General features: G+C 47.7%; 2 protein-coding genes across 4 annotated transcripts in view; one reads left to right on the plus strand and one right to left on the minus strand.

The window, feature by feature from the left end:
* Nucleotides 1–15,185, plus strand: LOC109870417 (MMS19 nucleotide excision repair protein homolog). 2 transcript variants are annotated; one of them, XM_020460922.2, is made up of 31 exons: nucleotides 1–138; nucleotides 1,025–1,073; nucleotides 1,185–1,285; nucleotides 1,395–1,480; nucleotides 1,626–1,700; nucleotides 1,849–1,918; nucleotides 2,080–2,208; nucleotides 2,769–2,830; nucleotides 4,072–4,158; nucleotides 5,569–5,643; nucleotides 5,748–5,825; nucleotides 5,972–6,110; nucleotides 7,477–7,631; nucleotides 7,940–8,009; nucleotides 8,400–8,525; nucleotides 8,775–8,856; nucleotides 8,973–9,070; nucleotides 9,204–9,365; nucleotides 9,479–9,631; nucleotides 9,879–9,972; nucleotides 10,096–10,198; nucleotides 10,377–10,448; nucleotides 10,684–10,810; nucleotides 10,915–11,021; nucleotides 11,337–11,393; nucleotides 11,631–11,817; nucleotides 11,948–12,030; nucleotides 12,261–12,425; nucleotides 12,867–12,926; nucleotides 13,057–13,157; nucleotides 13,339–15,185. In XM_020460922.2, exons 1-31 carry the CDS (start codon nucleotides 48–50, stop codon nucleotides 13,367–13,369), a joined length of 3,075 nt encoding a protein of 1,024 aa, XP_020316511.1. In that variant the 5' UTR covers nucleotides 1–47; the 3' UTR covers nucleotides 13,370–15,185. The 2 variants fall into 2 exon arrangements, with proteins under 2 accessions (XP_020316511.1, XP_031661196.1); XM_031805336.1 differs by lacking the exon at nucleotides 1,025–1,073 and having other exon boundaries at nucleotides 28–138; nucleotides 1,142–1,285.
* LOC109870419 (palmitoyltransferase ZDHHC16B) overlaps nucleotides 13,682–15,235 on the minus strand; it is a 15,835-nt gene continuing 14,281 nt past the window's right edge. The window contains exon 10 of one of the 2 annotated variants that reach the window (XM_031805338.1): nucleotides 13,682–15,218. In XM_031805338.1, the coding sequence (XP_031661198.1) occupies nucleotides 15,110–15,218 (109 nt within the window). In that variant the 3' untranslated portion in view covers nucleotides 13,682–15,109. The remainder of the gene's footprint in view (nucleotides 15,219–15,235) is intronic. The other variant, XM_020460926.2, reaches the window with a different exon arrangement.

Here is a 15,235-nt window from a genome sequence, read left to right on the forward strand (position 1 = left end):
CAACAACTTTCCACGCATGCGCACTTCAGTTTGAACCAAGGCTGTTCATGATGGCTGCGGATAGTGCCTTGCTATTGGGCTTGGTAGAAGAATTCGTTTTGGGACAACAGGACCGCAAGGCGGTAGACACCGCAACAGGTAGCTGCCAAAAGTATTCAAGTCACCTTTCTCTCTAATACGGCTTTTGAGATAAAAATCAATGAATGACACATAAATCGCGTGTGACTGATGTCTGGCAAAGATGCTAGCTAGCAGCAGGCTATCACAAGTCTAAGCTACATCCTGTGTTCATCCGCACGCTATAGAAATAACCGACAAAAAAAGTTGGCCTGTTCAGTTTTTTTTTGCACGTATACAACCTGGCGATCAATGTCTCTTAATTCAAAGGAATGTATTGACCGCTGTTCTTGGCCATAACCTGAATGTTTTTTAGCTAGCCAGCAGATCTGACCTGTTTGCTACAGCTGCACTAGGGTTGAACAGCATTTATGTGAATATTAAGACAGCTGAGTCAGCGCAATATTACTCTGAAAATGTACGGCAATTCAGTAATGAGAAGTGCGTTGTACTCCGAATTGTCCCCTCAAGCAGATTGTAGGACTGTTAAAAAAAACAGTAGTTACATCTTCTCTGTGTACCTTTTGTGATAATGTGACAATTCGGAGTAAGATGCATTTGTAATCCCTGGATTGAGGTACATTTTCCGAGAAAAACTCACACAGGCTCCGTGGTATCTTAATTTACACAGGAGGAATTCTGTCCGACCCAAGTGCCGCTGTAAACAAGCGGGTCGGGTTTGCTAGCGCGATCTGAAAAGGGTATTTCACAACGCATTAGACTCTGGAACTACTTTCCTGTCCCCTAAAGTCTCCATGATGTATCCTACTCACCTGTCCCCTAAAGTGTCTGCATGATGTATCCTACTCACCACTTGTCTTTTCCACTTGTTAAATAAATGCATGTTTCAAGTTTTAATGTCACATGCACAAGTATAGCGAAATGCTCTTCATTTTCTTTGCATTAGAACTCAAGGCTGGACAGTTTACTATACTGCAGTTGGTTGAAGCCTTGGGGTAATGTATACACAATCATCATTATTGTCCCAGTTACTAACAATGTCATCAACTTCAATGTCATGCAGTTCTAGCCTCCACTAACAAGTTGACCATCCTGTCTCTGTGAAGTTTGCATCTGACCAGCTCCCAACCCCAGACCCGAGGCCGTGGTGTCCAGCTCCTCTCCAATGTCCTACAGGAGTGTTATGGAGACCTTACAGAGAGAGAAGGTAGTCAACACTATAGCACCTCTTTGGCATCATAACCCATCTTTGCCATTTGCCGTGTGCTATATGTCCTGTCAATTTTATTATCTTCTCCTTTTTGTTTTGTCCTAAGTGGAAGTCCTTATAGTGTTTTATGAGAACAGATTGAAGGACCACTATGTCATCACTCCACATGTCATACAGGGGCTGAAAGCGCTGGTAAGTCTCAAGCTGAGTAACCTCTGTCATGTTAAATTTCACAAGGATATTAGAGAAATGTCAATATTGTCCCGTCAAAAGTGAACTGAGCGGGAGAGGTGTTATCTTGCCTAACCCTGACGGACATCTTGAAATATCCTCTCAGACCAAATGCTCAGTGTTGCCGCCTGGGTCTGCAGTGTCCATTCTGAAATCACTATTCCAGGACATCCATGTGCAGGTAAATACACCCAACCTGCCCCGTCAAGTGTAAATGCTCCTAAGTAATGAGCATACAGTAGTTATTAAAGGGTTAATACGCCCATGTGTTTCTTATACTGCAACACCCTGACTCTGTTTATCTGGTTTCTTTGTCTGTGTCACTACAGTCCCTGATGCTGGCGGAGCGGTCATGTGTTTACAACATCCTCATCCAGCTTATGGAATCCAGAGAGTCAGGTAAGAGCCCAGGTAGTGTGGTAGCTATAATGGAGAAATCCGCAGGGTCACGGAGATCCTTGTCGAGAGTCCTACAGCTTTGAAATAATTTGCGTGATCTATTCTGCATGGTACGTATTGGAAGGTTGTTACATTGATTGACTACTTTTCCCATCCCACAGAACTGAAGGGCCTGGGTGCAGACTTTGTCTTCGGGTTTGTCCAGTCAGTGGATGGGGAGAGAGACCCACGCAACCTTCTGCTGGCCTTCCATATCGCTAGGAAGATTGTCCATGAAGGCTATGATCTTGGTGAGAACAGTCGCGCGCGCGCTCTCACGTTGTTGTGCAGCTGTTGTTGTTCCAAAACTTTCGAAATGTGTTTTATGTACTTTTTTATTTTATTTTTTGTACATGTTGTCGTCTTGTTCTTCGTTGTTGCTGAGGTTTTACTGGGCTTTGAGTGAACTCGTAACACGTCCAACCGGAGACGTACCATCTCGGCAGCGCTGTGAATGACTTCATAAGATGATTGCACATTTGTTTCTATTGCATGATGACATATTTTGGTGCGACCAAATCACGGGCTGGTCCCACCAACTGAAAATGTTAGTGGTGCCAGTGCCACCAGGAGGGAAAGTTAGTCTGTAGCCCTACACACACACACACACACTTCTAGTCTAGAAGAGAGGTTTAAGCACCCTATTATGTAGACCAGTATTTGGGTTGAGACTTAATACATGTGTTATTATCATTTGCTTTACCTTTTTATTGAACTTTTATCATGACCTTTAAGTATATTTTATCTTAACATGTATTATTCAATGATTCCTCAATTCTGAGAGTATGATCCCATCTGTGTTTTATTTCAGGTAAATTCACAGAGGAGTTGTTTGAAGTGACATCCTGCTATTTCCCTATAGACTTCAGCCCTGTAAGTGTTAGTTTACCTATAGACTTCAGCCCTGTAAGTGTTAGTTTACCTATAGACTTCAGCCCTGTAAGTGTTAGTTTACCTATAGACTTCAGCCCTGTAAGTGTTTGTTTACCTATAGACTTCAGCCCTGTAAGTGTTAGTTTCCCTATAGACTTCAGCCCCTGTAAGTGTTAGTTTACCTATAGACTTCAGCCCTGTAAGTGTTTGTTTACCTATAGACTTCAGCCCTGTAAGTGTTAGTTTCCCTATAGACTTCAGCCCTGTAAGTGTTAGTTTACCTATAGACTTCAGCCCTTGTAAGTGTTAGTTTACCTATAGACTTCAGCCCTGTAAGTGTTAGTTTACCTATAGACTTCAGCCCTTGTAAGTGTTAGTTTACCTATAGACTTCAGCCCTGTAAGTGTTAGTTTACCTATAGACTTCAGCCCTTGTAAGTGTTAGTTTCCCTATAGACTTCAGCCCTTGTAAGTGTTAGTTTCCCTATAGACTTCAGCCCTGTAAGTGTTAGTTTCCCTATAGACTTCAGCCCTGTAAGTGTTAGTTTCCCTATAGACTTCAGCCCTGTAAGTGTTAGTTTACCTATAGACTTCAGCCCTTGTAAGTGTTAGTTTCCCTATAGACTTCAGCCCTGTAAGTGTTAGTTTCCCTATAGACTTCAGCCCTGTAAGTGTTAGTTTCCCTATAGACTTCAGCCCTGTAAGTGTTAGTTTCCCTATAGACTTCAGCCCCTGTAAGTGTTAGTTTCCCTATAGACTTCAGCCCTGTAAGTGTTAGTTTCCCTATAGACTTCAGCCCTGTAAGTGTTAGTTTCCCTATAGACTTCAGCCCTTGTAAGCGTTTGTTTGCGAAGCTGCTGTGGACTTACACCAGTCCACAGACAACGCTGAAGTGAGACTCTGACCTGTGTGCTTTGATATCTGAGCCATGTGACACTGACTAGCATCTGGCAGAGGATTGTAGGAAATGGTTAACCCCCGGAGTTAAAATACTGACAGACAGCTTGTGTACCGTTTTATGTGATTCACGTTGATGGACAATTGAGACCATTTAGAATTTACTAGAACCGTTTTTGATGAACGTTCATTTGATGAGCTGGACGTTTGTTCATTGAATGAAAACCGTTTTAATTGTTCTCTGTTTTGAAATGGTTGACCCATAGAATGAGAATTATTCCATTTCAATGGGTTGACCGCCATCTAACGCTGTGTGTGTGTGTGTGTGTGTGTGACCCCACCTAGCCCGCGAACGACCCCCATGGCATCACCCAGGAGGAGCTGGTCCTGGCCCTGAGGGTCGTGCTCACCGGAACACCACGCTTTGCAGAGGTGTGGGGGGGGGGGACATACTGTACTGCACACTACACATACAGTAGGGGGTAAACGAGAACAATACACAATGCGTCGTCTCCTCCCACATCCACCATGTCTGGCAAACGAGACGACACAATGCATAGCTTTTTAGGGCGTCAGAGGTGGTCTTTGTGTGTGGTTGCATGTTTGTGAGCGGCAACGTGGGGACAGGAAATGGTTAGGGTCTGTGTGGGTGCGTCTGTAATCACATTTTCTTGTTCGCCTGCACAGTTTACAGCAGGTATAGAAGGTGTAGCCCCCTCAATCAATACAGTACATGAATCAATAATAGCAGTAAAAGGTTCAGGTAAATAAAAACGACTAGTAGAAGAGCTAGTATTTACACCATTTATGATGAGTAGTGACTTGGCCATGCAGTAGAATAAGCTATATAAAAGAACAGCAGCGTTCACTGTGTGTGTGTGTGTGTGCTTATGGTTGTTTGTGTGTGTGTGTGTGTGTTTGTGTATACGTTTGTGTATGAGGGTTGGATGGGTGTGTAATCAGAGGAAACTATTTGCACCTTAGAGACTAAGGTTCTGGTCTGCTCAGGGAGATAGCTAGGGTTAGCTGTTCAGCAGTCTGACGAGCTGGCGGTAGAAGCTGTCTTTGAGCCTGTTGGTCCGAGACCAGACGCTCCGATACCACATGCCAAATGGTAACGGAGTGAACAGTCCGTGGCTCGGGTGACTGGAGTACTTGATGACCTTTCGTGACCTTCCTCAGACACGTGCGACCGGTGATGCAGCCGGGTTAAGATGCTCTCCATTGTGCAGCTGTAGAACTTGGAAGAGGCACTGTGATTGGACCGTGTCAGGTCCTCTGTGATGTGCACGCCAGAGGAACTTGAAGCTTTTGCTCCTCCGCTGCATCCCCGTCGATGACAATAGGGGTCGTGCCTCCCCCCGTTTCCTGTATTCCACGATCAGCTTCTTGGTTTTACTGACGTTGAGGGAGACATTATTTTGCCGGCACCACTCTGCCAGGGCTCTAACCTTCTCCCTGGAAGCTGTCTCATCGCCGATCCGGCCCACCGCCGTTGTTTCGTCGGGAAAACTTAATGATTTGTGTTGGTGTCGTTTGTGGCCACTCAGTCGTGGGTGTACAGGAAGGAGCTGAGCACGCACTCCTGGGGGGAACCCTTGTGTTGTGGGTCAGCGTGGCAGAGGTGTTGTTGCCTGATTGGCAGACCCACCAAGGTTCTGCCAATCAGGAAGTCCAGGATCCAGTTGCAGAGGGAGGTGTTCATCAATCAAATCACATGTATTTATGAAGCCTTTTTACATCAGCGGATGTCACAAAGCGCTTGTAGAGAAACCCCTACCTAGGGACCTTGAGCTGAGTGTCAATGCAGGTTCTGATTTGTGGATTGTCTCGCTTCAACAGTTCCTGCTGCCACTGATCATTGAGAAGCTGGACTCCGATGTTCAGAGTGCCAAGCTGGACTCCCTGCAGACCCTGGTAAGACCTCGTCGGTTACCTCACCTCAGATCATCTTCACGTTTTACGTGTGCGGCAAACGGCATTCATGTCTTAATGGCCCACGTTTTCTCCCCATGTTGCAGACTGCCTGTGCTTCTGTGTATGAACATAAAGACTTAGCCCAATTCCTGCCAGGCCTTTGGGCCTCGCTGCGCAGAGAGGTACGTTTCAACGCAGCTTGGGGGCCAGCGACATATCAGTACGGTTTGTAAAAGAGTCCTATATGGTGAGCTGTGGTAACGCTAAGTGAGGAATCCTTGACAGCAGATCATCTGAATGGAGAGTTTTGTTGACCTCCCCTGTGCAGGTGTTTCAGACAGCTAGTGAGCGGGTGGAGTCCGCTGGCCTGGCCGCCGTCGGTACCCTGACAGCCTGTCTCTCCCGCTCCGTCCTCAACTCGGACTCTGAAGACTCCCTCAATGTCTTCCTGGAGCTGGTCCTCAAAGGTACCACCTCAAACTTTCTGGTTCTGGGCATAAGCGGTGTTTGTTTATTGTTGTTGTGTCGTGGTGTGTGGGGACAGTCTATTCAGGAAATGTGTGAGAAGAGTCTGACTTGGCAATCACATTCTCCTCAGGGCTTACCACAGTAGTAGAAGCGTTAAATCAGAGAGTGAGAGACTGCGTGGGGGGGAGGATCTTCATTGTAAAGGGTTTAAACACGGTTTCCCATGCTCGTTCAATGAACCATAAACAATTAATGACCTATGGAACGGTCGTTAAGACACTAACAGCTTACAGATGACAGGCAATTAAGGTCACAGTTATGAAAACTTAGGACACTAAAAGAGGCCTTTCTACTGACTCTGAACTCTGACTCACAATCCCTCCATCAGTGCCCAGACTGTCCGCAATAGGCTGAGAGAGACAGGACTGAGGGCTTGTAGGCCTGTTGTAAGGCAGGTCCTCACCAGACATCACCGACAACAACTTTGCCTATGGGCATAAACCCACCGTTTGCTGGACCAGACAGGACTTGCAAAAAGTGCTTTTGTCTCACCAGGGGTGATGGTCGGATTGGCATTTGTCATCGAAGGAATGAGCGTTACACTGATGCCTGTACTCTGGAGCGGGATCGATTTGGAGGTAGAGGGTCCGTCATGGTCTGGGGCGGTGTGTCACAGCATCATCGGACTGCCTGCAATGACGACAAGCTCAATCTCAACGCTGTGAGTTACAGGGAAGACATCCTCCTCCCTCATGTGGTACCCTTCCTGCAGGCTCATCCTGACATGACCCCCCCAGCATGACAATGCCACCAGCCATACTGCTCATTCTGTGTGTGATTTCCTGCAAGACAGGAATGTCAGTGGTCTGCCATGGCCAGCGAAGAGCCCGGATCTCAATCTCATTGAGCACGTCTGGGACCTGTTGGATCGGAGGGTGAGAGCTAGGGCCATTCCCCCCACAAATGTCTGCGAACTTGCAGGTGCCTTGGTGGAAGAGTGGGGTAACATTTCACAGCAATAACTGGCAAATCTGGTGCAGTCCATGAGGAGGAGATGCACTGCAGTACTTAATTCAGCTGGTGGCCACATCAGATACTGACTGTTACTTTTGATTTTGACCCCCACCTCCTTTTGTTCAGGGACACATCATTCAATTTCTGTAAATCACATGTCTATGAAACTTGTTCAGTTTATGTCTCAGTTGCTGAATCTTATGTACATACAAATATTTACACATGTTTGTATGAATGTAAATAAATGCAGTTGACAGTGAGAGGACATTTCTTTTTTGCTGAGTTTATATAGATCTCACACACACACACACACCATCGCCAATGTGCCAACCCGACCCAATGTTTTTCTAGACTGTCAGCACCACCTGTGTGAGCCGGACCTGAAGCTGGTGTGGCCCAGTGCGAAGCTGCTGCAGGCCACCTCTACCGCCTCCTACAGGGCGAGCCACAGAGTTGCCGCCGCCGTCCTGCCGTCCCTCATAGAGCAATACAACAGCCGCACACAGGTGAGTCACACCATCCAGCTAGGACGTTCCATTATCATCAATGTTGGTGTTCGTCTCACATTCTTGACTGTTGGTCACGATTTGATTAGTTTGCCCATGGCAGCTTCATTACTGTATGAATTGGTGGCTTCCTGCATAGTCACAAACACAGGGTTATTGCGTTGTAAGTTATGGTCTTTTGTTTACCCGATATTGCCACCTGACGTGTAGACGCCCTGTTATAAGTATCTTGGTTCTATCTTGCTTCCTATAGGTGCATGATGTTATCAGTGAGATCTTTCATATCTGTCTGTCTGCCCCCTGTGTAGTGTGCTCAGCGGCGCACCCTACTGGAGGTGTTACAGGGCTTTGTGCACCCGGTGACGTCATCAGAAGAGGGTAAGTGTAACGTCCTTTACTGTCCCTGTCTCTTTGTGCCACGTCTCGTTCCTCCTGTCCTCTGCCATTGTATGCCTCGGTTGCTGAACGTGTGAATTTACAGTGCTGCATTTCAGGGCCCCATTTGAAAGAGTATTTGAAGCCGGAACGCCGTTCGAGTTTGCCCAAGCGTTATGACACTTTTAATGACAAATCGAGCTTTAGGAATGATGGTCATGTCCAGTCGTTTGTACTGTGCAATAACTCCCAGTCCCTCCTGAAATAGTTTAATCTCTCCTCTTTCCTTCCTGCTTTGTGTGGCACTGTGAATTGTTCCATGAACCTTTTCTCCAATTTGTCGCACTTGCACTCTCACAACACCCCCCCTCCTCTCTTCCTCTTCCCCCCTAGATGAGAGTGTGCTGTTGGACTTCAGGCAGTCTCTGTGCAGTATAGTGTTCTCTGCTCTGTCTGAGAGCAATGTTGACCTCCAGATCACATCCATGCGTGTGCTCACTGCACTGGGCCAACATACAGGTGACTCTCCTAACCTTTCAACCCCTCGTCCAATGAACGTGGACCTGAACCCGCTCCCAACACATTCGAGACCTTTTGAGCTCACCCCGCTGCTACACCGGTCAGAATGGCCTTTTTGTCCACATGCCGTTCAGCTTGTGCCTGTTACTGTGGGATAGAGAATACATTTGATTGGCCTTTTCGCTTCATGCTACAGCTCCCTTTACTACGCTGAGACGTATAGGTTGACATCTTCCACCTCTCTCCTAGGCCTGCTGTTAGAGTCAGATGTGGAACTTGCCGTTGACCACCTCACCAGGCTCATCCTGGAGGAGGGAGATCCTAAAGTCAGGTTAGTTCCTGGTTTCAGTTGCTCCGGGAGGGCAATCCGAAGTCTATGATACCTAATCAATCAAATAACACAATGGCTTGGTCCTCCTCCTCTCTCGTCTCTCCCCGTCTGTCCAGCCTGGCTGTGGTTGAGTGTGCAGGGGCTCTGGCTCGCCTGCACCCTGCAGCCTTCATCTCTAAGATGGTTCCACGGCTGAAGGAGGAGATCTTCTCAGGTGGGTTAAGGTCAAAGGTTTGAAACGAAACAATGCCAACGAAGGTCTTCCCCCGTCATTACCGTGCCTTCAGTTGCATCGTTCTAACCAGAGGACGTTTACTGTACTGAGCCCTTCCCTCTCCTGTTCCCAGAGCCCATGGCACAAGGTGACAGCGCCACGCCGTCCCAGGAACATTCCCAGCAGGCAGTGCGTCAGCGCTGTGTGGCGGCGCTGGCTGCGGTGTCGTCCCGGCCCAGTTTGGTTCAGGAGAGCACACCTGTCCTGCTACAGGTCCTCACCTCTGCACACACTGGTATGTGTCACCGCCACAGGCTCTTCTGTCATTATTTAGGTAGACCCTTCTAAATATCTATGTTCTAATCTAATATCTAGATTCTGATAACGATGTAATCTCCCTCCCAACAGGCACTGGCGCGTTCTCATTGGAAGAGGTGATCTCTGTCTGCCACAGTCTGCAGAAGATAGCAGAGCAGGCCCAGGACACTGAAGAGACCGGTGGCGTCTTCCATGACGTCATTCCTCGCCTGCTCGGGCTGGCATTGCAGGCAGCTTTGCAAGGTGAGAATATCCCGACCAACAGCCTGTGCAACACATTGTAATGTGAACCAGGAGGTACAACCTTTTTTATTGAACCAGGAAGTCCATTGAGATAAGAAATCTCTTTTTCAGAGGAAGGGTTGTACTGAGAATGTGTTGGTTGTTTTTAGCGAATATATGAATGCAAACCTATGCAAGCGAAATGCAAATGACAAATGGCCTCCACGTCATGATGGTGTTTCTGCTTCTGATCTGTGTGTATGTTAAGGTTCCTCAGGCCATTGTAGCCCGATACTCGAGGAGACTGTCCTATCAGCCATGGTACCCATCATCAGCACCACCTGTGCCCGACTACAGTCCCGGTGAGTTGACATCACTGAGACAGCCAGCCACCCAGAAAAGACACACACACATCATTGATAATGGCACATTTGATGTTATATCTAAATATTTTGGCTTGGCGCTAACCACTGCACCGTCACCAGACTGGCTGGCCAAACAGCCTCGCGGGCCGTGTCCCTCTTCCTCGACGGTGATGTTTCCTTCCTGCCAGAGAACACCATCCCCGCTCAGATCCAGCTCCTCAAGGTCAGGTTTCAATGCTAAAGACAACCAGCCATCTCCTATTGAAAATGTTTTCTTCACTGTTGTACCTACAGAGGACACCCCAGGGACAGGATGCATTCTGGGAATGAATAAAGCATTGTATCGCCGAGTGGTATGCGTTTGAGTGACATTGGCCTTTGACTTTGTCCTCCGGACGCAGGCAGGTGACTCCCGGAGCCAGTCCCAGATGGTGTGCCTGCTCATGGGTTGTGTGTGCTGGCTGCCACGGACCGTAAGGACCCCTCCCCCCATATGCCTCTGCACCTCATGACAAGCCTTCAAAATGACATCTTTTTAACATTGTACTGTTAAACGTTCATGCTAAGGATACCTGTTTTGTTGCATGACACTGGATGACTTTGAGCGTTGCCTATTTGTTAAGGTCTCTCTGACAGGTCATGCACATTTTTTTAAATGGCTTGATTTCGTCTGTGATCGTAGACTGACTGACCGTGTGCCCCGGACAGGTGGAGGTGCCCCAGATGGACAGGCTACTGTTGGAGCTGCTGGAGCTGAGCTGTACCTGTGACCATCCGCTCTCCTACACGTCAGCCGCCAAGTGCTACGCTGGGCTGGTCAACAAGAGTCCCGCAGGCGAGTCCTCCGGCCGTGTCCTTTGGCCGAATGGGAATTGGTCAAGTGAATGTTGGTGGGATGGTATATTAATCGTGTGTGTGTGTGTGTGTGTTTCTCTACAGGTGAAGCCCTGGACTCTCTGATAGACAGGACGTTAAAGAGGATCTCCACTGAGCTGGACTCTGCGTCCTCCCCAGTCAGAACGCAGGCGTTCACTCTGCTGCTCTGGGTTAGACCCCAGTTTACATTACTACTAATACGGCAGCATTCTATTAAGAACACTGCCGCCCTACCTTCCCCTAACCCGGGCGGCGCTGGGCCAGTTGTGCGCCGCCCTACGGCAGTTTGTATCCATTACGTTCCCCATTCCCCTTAGCCCATACTAAACTGTCCCCAGTACAACCCCTGCGTCTCTAGACTAGGGATCACTGATGCTACTACGGCCTTCTCTCCTTCAGGGCGAATGGTGACTTGCCTCTGTGGTACATTGTTGTTGTTCCATCCATTCGTTCATACAGTTGTGAATGTCTTTTCTTGTCTCTAGGTGTCCAAGGCTCTCCTCCTTCGCTACCACCCTCTGTCCACAACCCTGACCGACAAGGTAAAAGGACAGTCTGTTAACTGTTCTGTGTCTCGTCTCCCCCAGGTGAAAACCTAGCTTAATGTAACAATGAAATCTAGTTGTAATTGTATCAATCCAGGATTTTTTTTTAATTCCTTTTTGTATTGAGTTCACCTCTGTTTAGCAGTGGATGTTAAGGGATGAGGCAAGGCTAGAGAAATGGCCCTACCTCAGTAACCTCACACACACCGCAGTAATCCTGTGTGTCTGTCTAAGCTCTTCTCCCTGCTCAGTGACCCAGAGCTGGGTTGGTTAGCGGCCGATGGATTCTCTCTCCTGATGAGCGACTCGCCGGACGTCCTGAACCGCGGTAGCCACGCCGACGTGCGCATCATGTACCGCCAGCGCTTCTTCACGGAGAACTCTGCCAAACTGGTCGAGGGCTTCAACGCCGCAGTCCAAGGTACTGTGAGGAGACGTTCACGATGCACGGCAGAAGCAGGAGAGGTGTTGTGATGAAAATGGTTTAGCAGTTTGAGAGTCCTGTTCATTTGACAGATTCTTCACTTCCCCTTCCTTCTCTCCCTCTGCAGAGAAGAAGTCTGGCTACCTGAAGGCACTGTCTCACATAGTGAACAATCTGCCCAGACAGGTCCAGCTTACAGAGCTACCAGCGGTATGTAGACAGGACAGGGACCAAAAACAGGAATGCCTTAGAAATATGTTTTCCTCCATGAATATTGTGTTTTATGTCTTGAAATGTAAAACACATTTGAGAGTTTCATCCCATGTGAAATGTGTATTTCGTACATCTGTGAGGAACATTCTCTCACTCTGGCACTGTTTATCTTATGGGTATCGCGTGGCGTTGTCCCCCTTTTTCTATTCTCCTCTGTGCTTGGTCAGCTCCTGCCCCTTCTGCTGGAGGCCCTGTCGTGTCCGGACCAGGGGGTGCAGGTGTCTACCCTGTCCTGCTTGCAACCGGTCCTCCTGGACCCCCCTTCAGCCCTCATCACCCAGCTGGAGGTGCTGGTGGGCCGCACTCTGGCGCTCACCACCAGCCCTACCATGGTATGTATCATGTTATAACAGCCACCACACAAGGAAGCGAAATAGTGTCGGGCAGAGGACGTGTTCTCTCTGTGACAGAGTTTGGGCCTCTTGCCACACAGACCTCGTATCTTATTATTCGTAATATGCCATAGACCGATGACTCAGCTTCCGTTGATAGTAACAACGGACTCGGCGGTAGACCTCTCAGCCGTGTCCCCTCGAGCGTTCAATACATCTGTGCCTGTAAATGAAATGCTGCTCGACTACCAGCGGAGTCTTCAACTTGAAATGCAATTAATGGCATGAGCCCCAGAGTGCAACTCAGCGTTTTTGATAGCTGGACGGTTCAGTATTTTAGCTAAGTAACCTTGAGTGCCATAGTCCCCATACAGTTACAATTCATGAAGGTAATTTTTTTTAAAGTCTGTGTCTGAGGTCTGTCTCACCTCGTCCTCACAGAAAGTGCGGATAGCCTCACTGCGCTGTATCCATGCCCTCTCCCGCTTTCCAGAACACGAGGTAAGACTCTGGCCTGCACTGCACATAACCGCTGACTGATGGGCTTTTTTTTATTAATAAGTGATCGCTATTGGCCATGTCAACTGATTCATTATGAACTCTGGCCATTAACAAACCCTTCCCCCGGCAGATCATGCCCTTCCGTGCGAGGGTGCTGCGCGCCCTGGCTGCCCCGCTGGACGACCACAAGAGGGTGGTGAGGAGCGAGGCGGCGGTGGCCCGGAATGAATGGTGAGTCAGTGAGTTCTTCTGGGGGTGAGGCCTTCAAACATTCTCATAACTACAAGGGATAGGGTCAGTTGTGGCAATCTGTTGATGATTCCTGTTCATCTTCAAACAAAGGCAGAATGCCAATATGACAGGAAAGCCTAACCTAATGAGAAAATTACAATGAGTCTCTCCTCATGTGAAGGTTCCTTCTGGGGAGTCCAGGAGGCAGGTGAATTTGGCCCCCAATCCCTGACTAGGTGTGGGAGGGGACAGATGGGACGGCTTGCTCCTGAGGAAGAGGGCTTGGGGCTCTAGCGCTGCCCATGGAGTTTGGGACATCGCACCACCACCCACAGCACTTCATCTTGTACATGAGATTAAACACGGACGGCAGGTAGCTTAGTGGTTAAGAGCGTTGGGTCGGTAACCGACAGGTCGCTGGTTCCAATCGACTAGGTGAAAAAAAATCTGCCGATGTGCCCTTGGGCAAGGCACATAACCCAAAATACTCCTGTATGTCGCTCTGGAAAAGAGCGTTTGCTAATTGACACACTTTTTTGTTGTTGTACTGCCTCTACCATCAAACGTGAGAGGAGTTAGACTGGCCACTGCATGGTGGCATGGACCTACGGGTGACAGCCTACTGCCACTTCTTGGAAGGACTGAGCTGTACTGAAACAAGCTTGGCACAGAGAGAAGAAAACAATTTATATTGGGGAGAGGGGTGTTAATGAATGTGTGAAAGAGGACCGAATCCCCATGTATTATTCAATGATTGATGTGGTTGGCTAAACATTTCACTAGGCCAACTTTGAACCTCAAAATTATGCTGACGATGTGGACAATATTTAAAATGTCTAACTTAAGCTGTCAATAAAACTTTTTTTGTAAATGTACGAGTGCTTTAAATCAACAGAAATATCAAAAGAAGCTTCACAGTCTCCAAAAACAATATTTTATATTAACCAATACAAGCTAATATCAAAAGCAAATGACACAGACATGCGGTGTACAATAATGGAGCACAGCTCCTATTGGTCATGTCACAGCAGTGAGGACATTTTTTCACTATGGCAACCAGGTAGCCCCTTCCTACTGTTACAGGCTGGCTATTATAAATCTAAATGGTGGCCAAACACAAGACCAGTTGGGAGGAAGTCTGATGCATTCAAGCGCTTTTAACCATGTTAAGTGATCTTAAAAGATGGCTACTGGGGAAATCCATTACCATATGTGATGTGGGCGAGATAATTAATGGACAATGTTAGAAACGTCATATTCCAGTAAAACTGTGCATTAGTGCCTGAAATCTTTAACAGGTGTTTAACTTCACACGGCACGTTACGAATCTTTTGACAATTCCGAAATGTTTTGTCACATACACCGGATAGGTTCATTGAAATGTGTCGTTTTTACATGGTCGACCATAGTATTACGTCACCCCTGGATATTGGCTGGGGCACTGCTCAGTAATATGAGCACCATGTTCTAACTAGAGCCTGAACGATAATATGAATAGTTTATGGAAGTCTGTCAAAAAGTCTCCAGACTACTCACCCCTAGATGGAGAATGGCCAAGGTGTGTGGTTATCTAGCTCTAACCTAGTCATTGGTGAAAAGCTCTTTGTTGGCACTGAAAAAGTCCAAACTGCTTTTTCTGTGACCTCAGTACAATTAAAAAGTACACATTTTGTCATCTTTGGACAACATACCTACCAGTACAAAAAAAGAAAATCAGTTCACAAGACAGGACGACAGTTGAAAAACGACAGTTCACATGACAGTGACCAGTGTGCAGATTAAGGTCCCCTAACACCCAGAGGTTCCTTGACATACGGGTCACTATCAAGCCCAAACGGTCTACTCCTCAGAGGCTAAGAAGTCCTCTGTTCACTCCACCATCCAGGTGCCAGTAGTGATTCTGGGCCATAGTGTGGAGATGAGAAACTGGCCAGCAGCGGTGAGTAGTGAGGTTAGATGGTCATTGGGTCTCTTCTGGTGAGAGCCTGAGGGAATTCCCATACCAGTCCGTCTTCATGGGGAGTGTGACTAGACGGCAGGAGGACTCTGGTCAACCAGTGACTGTGAGAAGAGGAAGT

The sequence above is a fragment of the Oncorhynchus kisutch genome, linkage group LG25 (assembly GCF_002021735.2).
Source record: "Oncorhynchus kisutch isolate 150728-3 linkage group LG25, Okis_V2, whole genome shotgun sequence".
NCBI lineage: Eukaryota > Metazoa > Chordata > Actinopteri > Salmoniformes > Salmonidae > Oncorhynchus > Oncorhynchus kisutch.